The sequence below is a fragment of the Geospiza fortis genome, unplaced genomic scaffold, assembly GCF_000277835.1.
Source record: "Geospiza fortis unplaced genomic scaffold, GeoFor_1.0 scaffold685, whole genome shotgun sequence".
Lineage (NCBI taxonomy): Eukaryota > Metazoa > Chordata > Aves > Passeriformes > Thraupidae > Geospiza > Geospiza fortis.
Window position 1 is genome coordinate 230,992 of NW_005054662.1, and position 9,173 is coordinate 240,164.

The 9,173-nt window shown below is 47.4% G+C and overlaps 1 protein-coding gene across 1 annotated transcript in view; it reads left to right on the forward strand.

Annotated features, from left to right (window-relative positions):
• The first annotated feature begins 2,571 nt into the window (after nt 1-2,571).
• UPF1 (UPF1 RNA helicase and ATPase) overlaps nt 2,572-9,173 on the forward strand; it is a 19,361-nt gene continuing 12,759 nt past the window's right edge. The window contains exons 1-13 of the mRNA XM_005430644.2: nt 2,572-2,586; nt 2,695-2,837; nt 3,367-3,456; nt 4,349-4,516; nt 5,280-5,460; nt 5,908-6,069; nt 6,660-6,744; nt 6,893-6,991; nt 7,070-7,178; nt 7,972-8,131; nt 8,250-8,368; nt 8,605-8,769; nt 8,950-9,064. Coding sequence (XP_005430701.1) covers nt 2,572-2,586; nt 2,695-2,837; nt 3,367-3,456; nt 4,349-4,516; nt 5,280-5,460; nt 5,908-6,069; nt 6,660-6,744; nt 6,893-6,991; nt 7,070-7,178; nt 7,972-8,131; nt 8,250-8,368; nt 8,605-8,769; nt 8,950-9,064 — 1,611 coding nt within the window. The remainder of the gene's footprint in view (nt 2,587-2,694; nt 2,838-3,366; nt 3,457-4,348; nt 4,517-5,279; nt 5,461-5,907; nt 6,070-6,659; nt 6,745-6,892; nt 6,992-7,069; nt 7,179-7,971; nt 8,132-8,249; nt 8,369-8,604; nt 8,770-8,949; nt 9,065-9,173) is intronic.

Below are 9,173 nucleotides of genomic sequence, written 5' to 3' on the forward strand. Positions count from 1 at the left end.
TTCCCAGTTTAAATCCATTCTCTGTGTTGGGATTCTAGTCCTTGTCCCAAATCCCTCTCCAGCTCTCCTGGAGCCCCTTCAGGCTCTGGAAGTGGCTCCAGGGTTTCCCTGGAGCTTCCCTCCTGCAGCCTGGCCTTGAATCCCGCAGGGAACAATCCCTGATTCCCAACATCCCACCCAGCCCTGCCCTCTGGCACTGGGAGCCACTCCCTGTGTCCTGTCTGTCCCCCCATCCCTTGTCCCCAGCCCCTCTGCAGCTCTCCTGGATCCCTCAGGGGCTGCAATCCTGGTGAGCACCATCTTGTCAGCTCCTTGTGGGATCAGGGTGGTTGGAAGGGCCTTAAATCCCATCCCAATCCCATCCCAATCCCATCCCAATCCCATCCCAATCCCATCTCAATCCCATCTCACCCCAATCCCATTCCCAATCCCAGGGACACCTCCCACTGTCCCGGGCTGCTCCAAGCCCCCTCCAGGCCATCCTGGGACATTCCCAAAGATGGAGCAGCCCCAGCTCCCTGTCCCCCGCTGGTTCCTGTCCCTCAGCTCTGTCCTGGCCTGGTTTTGTGTCCCAGGGAAGGTTTTGAGGCCAGCAGAGGAGCGAGGCAGCCCCGGCAGTTTTTGGGAGTAGTTCTGTGGCACCTCAGAGCTGGGCCCGGAGCTGCCAAACTCGCCGTGCCAGGAGTTGCAGCCAACAATTTTTGGAGCAGAGCAGCGGCCCCCCTGCCACCAGCGCTGCCCGTGCCAGGTTTTTAATGCAGGGCTGACATCACAGGAGGGTGTGCAGCAATCACTTCCTCCTGCACAGCCTGCCAAGGGCTGGGGCTGCACTTCCCAGCTCAGGTGACATCACTGCCGCCTCCCCGAGGGCTGGGACAGCACAGCCGCTCCTGCCCTTGACACTTCTGCCTTAAAAAATCCCAAACTGAGCCCAAACTTTGCTGCTTTGTTTAAAAAACAGGAAGGCAGTTTTGTATGAGCACCCAAAAAGTGTATTAAAATCAACCAACCTTAAAATAATACATTGTGGGGTAGAAATACCTGGGAATGCTTGGAAGGAGTTCAGATCAACTCCACGCTTTGAATCCCACCTGGGCCAGACCAGGCCTTGTTTATCTTTTCTGAAATGGCTCTGTCAGTTGGAAATGGAGATTTGAAGTGGGTATATTTAAAGAAATGGAGATGTGAAGTGGATATTTATGTGCTGACACCTGTGCAGAGTCTGTTCCACAGCGAGCTGGTGGGATTTGCCCTCACCCCACTGATGGGGTTGTGCTGCTGCTGCTGCTCCTTCTGTGGGCTTTGATTCCTTTTTCCATCTTCCCTTTTGCACTTTCAGTTCCTTTGGGCTGATTGTTCCTACTAAAAGGCAGAGCTTGGAGAGAACACCAATAAAAGGCAGCCCATTTATTTATTTCATTTTATTTTATTTAAATGCTCCTCATTTCATTTGCAGGGCTGGAAACAGAGCTGGTGGCTTTGAGGGCAGGTCCTGATGGCTCAGGGCAAGTGGGAAGTTGGCTTTGGACTTTAACTCTTGCAATTGGCTGTTAAATTTTTAATGTGGATCTCTTAAATGAGAAATAAGCTGAGTTTGCTTCATTACAGCTTGAAGAGGGCAACTTTTTAATTTATTTTTTGATGTCTTTTACAAAAGGTTTTGTGTTCTCAGCTTTCTGTCAGAATTGTTGCACCTCCCAGAGAAATTGCATTAAATCCAAGTTGTTCAGATATTGTATTCAGAGACAAAGGCCTTGAGTGATTTTTGTCCTGTTTGGCTGGTTAAAATTTATAAATCAATATTTAACCTTACAAACATTGGGGGTGTTAATTATCCCTTTGATAGGGAAATTACCCCGGCCCTCCCCTCAGATGTGTTGGGAATATTCCAGTCACTTTGGTGGCCCCTTTCCAACATTTCCCACTCAAAATTAACATGGATTAAGTAAACTTATCCCTGTTCAGCTTTTGGTGGGAACTTGGCTAAAGAAGGCAGAGAATAAACCAAATTTTGGGGTCTTTCCCAGCTCAGTATTGAGGTGCTAAAGCCCCTCAGGGCTGGAGAAATGAAACCAGGACACCAAGGGGCAGCACCTGCAGTGGCCATGCCAAAATCCCAGCGTGACATCCACACCTCCTGGTGCTAAAAGTGCCCAAAAATGGAGTTATTTTGATCAGGAGAAAGGCTGGGGGTGGGAAAGTTGCTGAGACAGCACCAAATGTTGCAGAATTCTGTGGTTCTGGCAGTCCATGGTGGGTACAGGAATAGGTGGGGGAAATTCCTGTTCCCAGGTAGATCCCTGGGGTAAAAAGAAGGGTGAGAAAACAGCTGCTGGAATTGTTGAAATGGAATTTTGTTATGTAAGGCTGTGGAAAAATGTAACTGCAGAAAAGCAATCTCCCTGTTTTCCTGCTTATCAGTTGGAGTTCAAATAATCCTGTGAACCAGGAGCTGATGGAGCAGGTATTGATTGTGGGATTGTATGGAAAAATACAATCTGCAGGAAAGCAATCTCCTCCTGGAAACTTTATTCCAACTTATCAGTTGGAATTGAAATAATCCTGGAAAAAATGGAGCAGATCCTGGTAAGGGGTATCCCTGTGTAATGGGTGGGTATTTAATGCTCCTGGCAGCGTTTTCTGTGGGGGTTCAGAGATTCTGGGGTTCATTTTGGCTGTGCACCCCAATGCCAGGTGAACGGTCCCGATGGGATCCTGCAGAACGGAGCTGTGGATGAGAACGTGGCCAAGACCAGCCAGCTCCTGGCAGAGCTCAACTTCGAGGAGGATGAGGAGGACACCTACTACACCAAGGATCTGCCTGTGCACGCCTGCAGGTGGGGCTGCCAGAGGGCACCGGGGAGAGGGGATTTGGGAACAGCTTCCTGGGGCTCCTGAGCAGATTTGGGAACAGCTCCCTGTGTGCTCCTGAACGGATTTGGGAACAGCTCCTGAGCAGATTTAGGAACAGCTCCCTGTGCTGCTCCTGAGGCTCCTGAGCAGATTTGGGAACAGCTCCCTGTGTGCTCCTGGGGCTCCTGAGCAGATTTGGAGCAGCCACATCCACTTCTGGCCAGCTCAGAGCTCCCTGGGGGATAAACCCCAGGTTCAGCCAGCCCAGTGATGGGAATATTAAATATTCATATATTTAAAATTAACATTAAAAATCTTGATTGAATATTGAAATATTTAATTCGTGACTCACAACAGGAATTTGGCTCCTGTTTGATGCTTCTCCCAGCACTGATGTTCCCCAGTTTCCACTTCCCCTTTTTTTTGTGCCCTGTAAATCCAGCTAGAGCTTGGATTTGGATTTTCCTCTCAGCAATAACCAATCACTTGCTGCTTTTCCCTTTGCAATTGCAGCTACTGTGGGATCCACGACCCTGCCTGTGTGGTTTACTGCAACACCAGCAAGAAATGGTTCTGCAACGGCCGTGGAAACACCTCTGGCAGGTAAAGGATGGAACCATGAAACAAAAAATTCAACTCTGTACCCATTTCCTCTTCTTCTCACTCTCAGAGCACCCATGCCCTGAGAAATATTCCCAGCATGGATGGAAAGAGGCAAACACAACTTTGTACCCATTTCTTCTTCTTTTTACTTTGTACCCATTTCTTCTTCTTTTTACTTTGTACCCATTTCTTCTTCTTTTACTCTTAGAGCACCCATGCACTGAGAAATATTCTCAGCATTAATGGAAAGAGCCAGACACAACTTTGTACCCATTTCTTCTTCTTTTTACTTTGTACCCATTTGTTCTTCTTTCACTCTCAGAGCACCCATGCACTGAGAAATGTTCCCTGCATGGATGGAAAGAGGCAGACAAACTTTGTACCCATTTCTTCTTCTTTTTACTCTGTACCCATTTGTTCTTCTTTTCACTCTCAGAGCACCCATGTGCTGAGAAATATTCCCAGCATGGATGGAAAGAGGCAAACACAACTTTGTACCCATTTCTTTAACTCTCAGAGCACCCATGCACTGAGAAGTATTCCCAGCATGTATGGAAAGAGGCAAACACAACTTTGTACCCAGTTCTTCTTCTTTTTACTTTGTACCCATTTGTTCTTCTTTTCACTCTCAGAGCACCCATGTGCTGAGAAATGTTCCCAGCATGGATGGAAAGAGGCAGACACACATAGTACCCATTTCTTTAACTCTCAGAGCACCCATGCACTGAGCAATGTTCCCTGCATGGATGGAAAGAGCCACATCCTCCCAATGTGCGCCGCGCTAAACAGATTTATTTGTGCGTTACTAATTGCCAACAAACGCGTTTCTGGTGTGAAACCGCTGTCAATGTGAGCTGTAAATTGAGCTGTAACCTGTGCTGTTTGCTTGCAGCCACATTGTGAACCACCTGGTGAGAGCCAAGTGCAAGGAGGTGACCCTGCACAAGGACGGGCCCCTGGGAGAGACCGTCCTGGAGTGCTACAACTGCGGCTGCCGCAACGTCTTCCTGCTGGGCTTCATCCCAGCCAAGGCTGACTCCGTGGTGGTTCTGCTCTGCAGGTCAGACAGGCCTCTGCTGCTTTTACAAAAAACAGCCCTTGCTTGCATTTTAGCCCAAAATATATTTTATTTTCTGGTTTGCCACCCTTTTTCCTTCAGGCACAGAGTTTAGGGGTGCAGGTGGATAATGAGCAAAGGGAGTTCTGTTGTGTTGGGCAAACATCTTAGTGCTGTAGAAAAGTATTTTTTTCCTAAATTCTGCATTCCTTAATGGAAGAAAGGTGTTTTTTCCCTCTGTTTTGAGCTTTGGAAGAGGCACAGCTCCGTTCAGGAAGTGACTCTGGAGCCGTGGAACAGTGACTCTCACTCAGGGTGTTTTTCTCTCAGCTCACAGAGTCATTTGAGGCCACAATAAATCAGAAATTGTTCTGACAGGCTAAGTCAGAACTGAAAATGTATCATTGTGTGTGTTTTAATTGGGTGCTGTCACTGTGTGGTTGCTGGTAGAAATTGTATTTCTGTGGAGGAAGTTCTGTTTGGGAAATAACCTCTTTTTCTGGTCTGTGTGTGCACAGTCCTCATGGATTATACCCACCTCCAAAGGTGTCATATTTAATATTTTAAATGCATTTTCAGTCCTGGAAACACCCAAGCAACACTTCTCACAATACTGAAAGAAGAAGTGAATTTTCCCAGCAGACTGGGGTTGTTTTGCTTGGGTTTTCCCTGGTTTTTGAGCAGTTTCAGGAGCACACCAGCCCACACCAGACTGTCCCTCGCTCTGGTGCGATGTCACGACTCCTGGCTGTGTTTGGTCCTGCAGGCAGCCCTGTGCCAGCCAGAGCAGCTTGAAGGACATCAACTGGGACAGCTCGCAGTGGCAGCCCCTGATCCAGGACCGCTGCTTCCTCTCGTGGCTGGTGAAGATCCCCTCGGAGCAGGAGCAGCTCCGCGCCCGCCAGATCACCGCCCAGCAGATCAACAAGCTGGAGGAGCTCTGGAAGGTACAGCCTGGACTTCCAGGGGTTTGTTTCACCAGTTCTGGCGTTTTCAAGGGACGGACAAGAGTTTTAGGAGCTCTGGAAGGCAGAAATCACCCAAGGTTTAAATCCTGCAGTGCTCAGAGCATTCAGGGAATTGTTGAAAGCTTCACCAAGCTGAAAAACAACTTTCCTTGCTCATATCAAGACTTTCAAATAGTTCTGCTTTAAGTGGTGCCCAGCAGAGAAGGGAAGTGTTGCTCATTCAGTTATGGGGGTTTTGAGAGGATTTTTGTGCATCCTTTAAAATTTAAACTGTGTTTAGTATGATTTGTAATGCCCTGGTGTAGCTTTAAGGGTGGTTCCACCTTGATATCACTCCCTGTATCAGTAAAACACAGTTTTACCAGTCCTGCTGTCAATTTTTATACTTCACACTGTGAAACAAAACATCTCTGCTTTTATTTCCAGGAAAATCCATCTGCAACCCTCGAGGACTTGGAAAAACCTGGTGTTGATGAGGAACCCCAGCATGTCCTGCTTAGATATGAAGATGCTTATCAATACCAAAATATATTTGGTCCTCTGGTCAAGCTTGAGGCAGATTATGACAAGAAACTCAAGGAATCTCAGGTAAAATGTGTGAAATTTCCCTTTTGAGGGATTCCTCACAGTGCTGGGGTCAAACATGGAATCACAGCACAAAACCTTGAGTGCAATAAATAAATAACTGTTTGAATTGCTGTGGTGTAGCAGCAATATCAGCAGTGATGGTGCTGTGAGATCAGGGAGAGGAGAATCCTCACAGTGAAGGGTTTTAGGAGCTTAAAACACTTGGGAACTTCTCACCTTTGCTGTGTTCAAGTTTTCCTTTCCAAAAACCACCTTGTGTCCCAGAGGTGCAGCTGTTTGTTACCCTCAGAAGCTGCAGCTCCCTGGCAGGGAAATGGGAGTTCTGAGAGCTCCTGGAAACATTTCCTGGGTGTTTGAAGAGGGGGAGAATTCCGCAGCTGGTGAGCAGGACTTTGTTTCTCATCATTAGCTCTCAGAACAGAATTCACCCTCTGCAGGTGCTGTGAACTCGGCCACAGGAATGAGCACAGATTTTTGTGACATTGGAACAGAAAGTTTTGTCATTTCTGCACTGTTTGGAAGCACAGGACTGTGGTGGTTGGCAAACAATTCTTCAAGAAAATAATGGTTGCTCTTTTTCTTACCCTCAGACCCAAGATAACATCACAGTCAGGTGGGACCTGGGCTTGAACAAGAAGAGAATTGCTTATTTCACTTTGCCAAAGACTGATTCAGGTGAGGACACTTGGGCTGTCTCTTTGTCAGGGTGTTTTTGTACTTTCTGAATAAAACCAGAGTTGGGAGCACTCTGGGGGCTGGCCTGGGGAGGCTCTGGAAGGGTTTTGTGGTTGTTCAGAGCTTTTTTTCCCCCCTTTCTTTGCAGACATGCGCCTCATGCAGGGAGATGAGATCTGCCTGAGGTACAAGGGAGACCTGGCCCCCCTGTGGAAAGGAATTGGGCATGTGATCAAAGTTCCTGATAGTATCCTTTACTTGGAGAGCCTCGGCAGGGCTGGATTCAAATTTTTGCTCGAAATTACTACTTAACGAGGTTCTACAGATTATGGTGATGAGATCGCCATCGAGCTGAGGAGCAGCGTGGGAGCTCCCGTGGAGGTCACCCACAACTTCCAGGTGGATTTTGTGTGGAAATCCACTTCCTTTGACAGGTATGGAGGCAGCACCTCACAGCTCGGCAGGCACTGCATGCACTCGCTGCAGAGTTCTGTTCTTTGCCTTCACTGAGTGCTTTTCAACCAAAAAACTTTGTCGTGGTTTGGCAGCACCCATCAGAGATCTCCGTGTGTGGTGAGCACCTGGTGCCTGGCTCAGAAATGGAATTAATGGCACAAAATGGCCAGTTGTTCTCACTTTGAAGGGTTTGTTGCAAAGACATCAAAGGGAGAAATCAACCTTAGGTTTAATTATACTTGAAACAGAAGAAGAAAAACAGTTTTATAGTTGAGCTTCCTGAAATTGTTTTAGACTGTTAAAATATCAAAATTTGGCTGTGGAGCCCACAGGCTTCAGCCAAGTCTGTGTTTGGTAAGACAGGAGTTGGCTTCTTATCCTATTATTAGAATTTCCTATTAGTAATATATCCTATTACTATTATCTCCTCTTATCCTATTATTTTATTCATGATGGCTGCAAATTTTCTTCAAATCTTGCACCTAAATTCTGTCCCAGATTTACTGGGACATTACTGTCCCAGATTGTGTCCCCAAAGCTGCTGTTCCTCTCCACGTTTTTCTGGGAATACCTTGTAATGTTCACATGGGGAAAAAGCAAAATCTGTGTTCTCAGAGTGTAATTTCTGTGATTTTAATTCTGTGTTTCTGTGATTTAAATTCTGTTAATGAGTGTTGGCTGTTCTCTTTCCCATTTGTGTCTGCTGTAGGACACCTGGGGTGCTTCACACTGATCTTTAGGAATCATTTTCCTGCTTTTCCTTCATTTCAGGATGCAGAGTGCTCTGAAAACGTTTGCAGTGGACGAGACCTCGGTGTCTGGGTACATTTACCACAAACTGCTGGGCCATGAGGTGGAAGATGTCATCATCAAATGCCAGCTGCCAAAACGCTTCACAGCCCAGGGACTCCCTGATCTCAACCACTCTCAGGTAACCTCATCTCCTCTCTCTGCCCAGGATGACAGAAAGGATTTATAAATAGAGGTTAAACAACTTAAATCCTGTGCTGGGAATGTTAAATAGCAATAAATCTTATTTTTTTTCTTAGGTTTATGCTGTCAAGACTGTCCTGCAGCGTCCTCTGAGCCTTATCCAGGGACCCCCTGGCACTGGGAAAACAGTGACATCAGCCACCATCGTGTATCACCTGGCCAGGCAGGGCAATGGGTGAGAGCTGCTCTCGCTGAGCCTTTATGCATGAGCTTGATTCATGCAAAGAATCACCTTGATTTAAAAAGCAAAAATAATTTGTGTCCTTGAACTGTATTGTCTGGGGAGACTTGGGCTCGTTGCACAAAATACCCTTCCCCAGCATGTTTTTAGTGATGTGTTCCTGCTTATATTTTATTGCAAGTCCAGTTTATTATTGAGATTTTTGGCTGATTTTTGGCTGATTTTGCCAGGCCTGTGCTGGTGTGTGCCCCCAGCAACATCGCTGTGGATCAGCTGACGGAGAAGATCCACCAGACTGGCCTCAAGGTGGTTCGTCTGTGTGCCAAGAGCCGCGAGGCCATCGACTCCCCCGTGTCCTTCCTGGCCCTGCACAACCAGATCAGGAACATGGACAGGTGAGGAACGAGGGAAAAAACTCCATTTTTGGTGTTTGTGGTGGGCACAGCTGAGGGGTGTTGTCACCGCAGCACCGCTGTTTGCTTGGTGGGTTTATTTGGTTTTAGTTACAAATCACTTGCACTGCAATCCTGCAAAGTTGGTTGGGCTGCAAAGCAAAATTCCTGGGTTTTTTTCAGCATGCCAGAGCTTCAGAAGCTGCAGCAGCTCAAGGATGAGACTGGAGAACTTTCCTCTGCTGATGAGAAGCGTTACCGGGCGCTGAAACGCACGGCGGAGCGGGAGCTGCTCATGGTGAGGGCCTGGGGCTGCTCCCCAAAAATCCCTGGGGCTGTTCCCCAAAAATCCCTGGGGCTGCTCCCCAAAAATCCCTGGGGCTGCTCCCCAAAAATCCCTGGGGCTG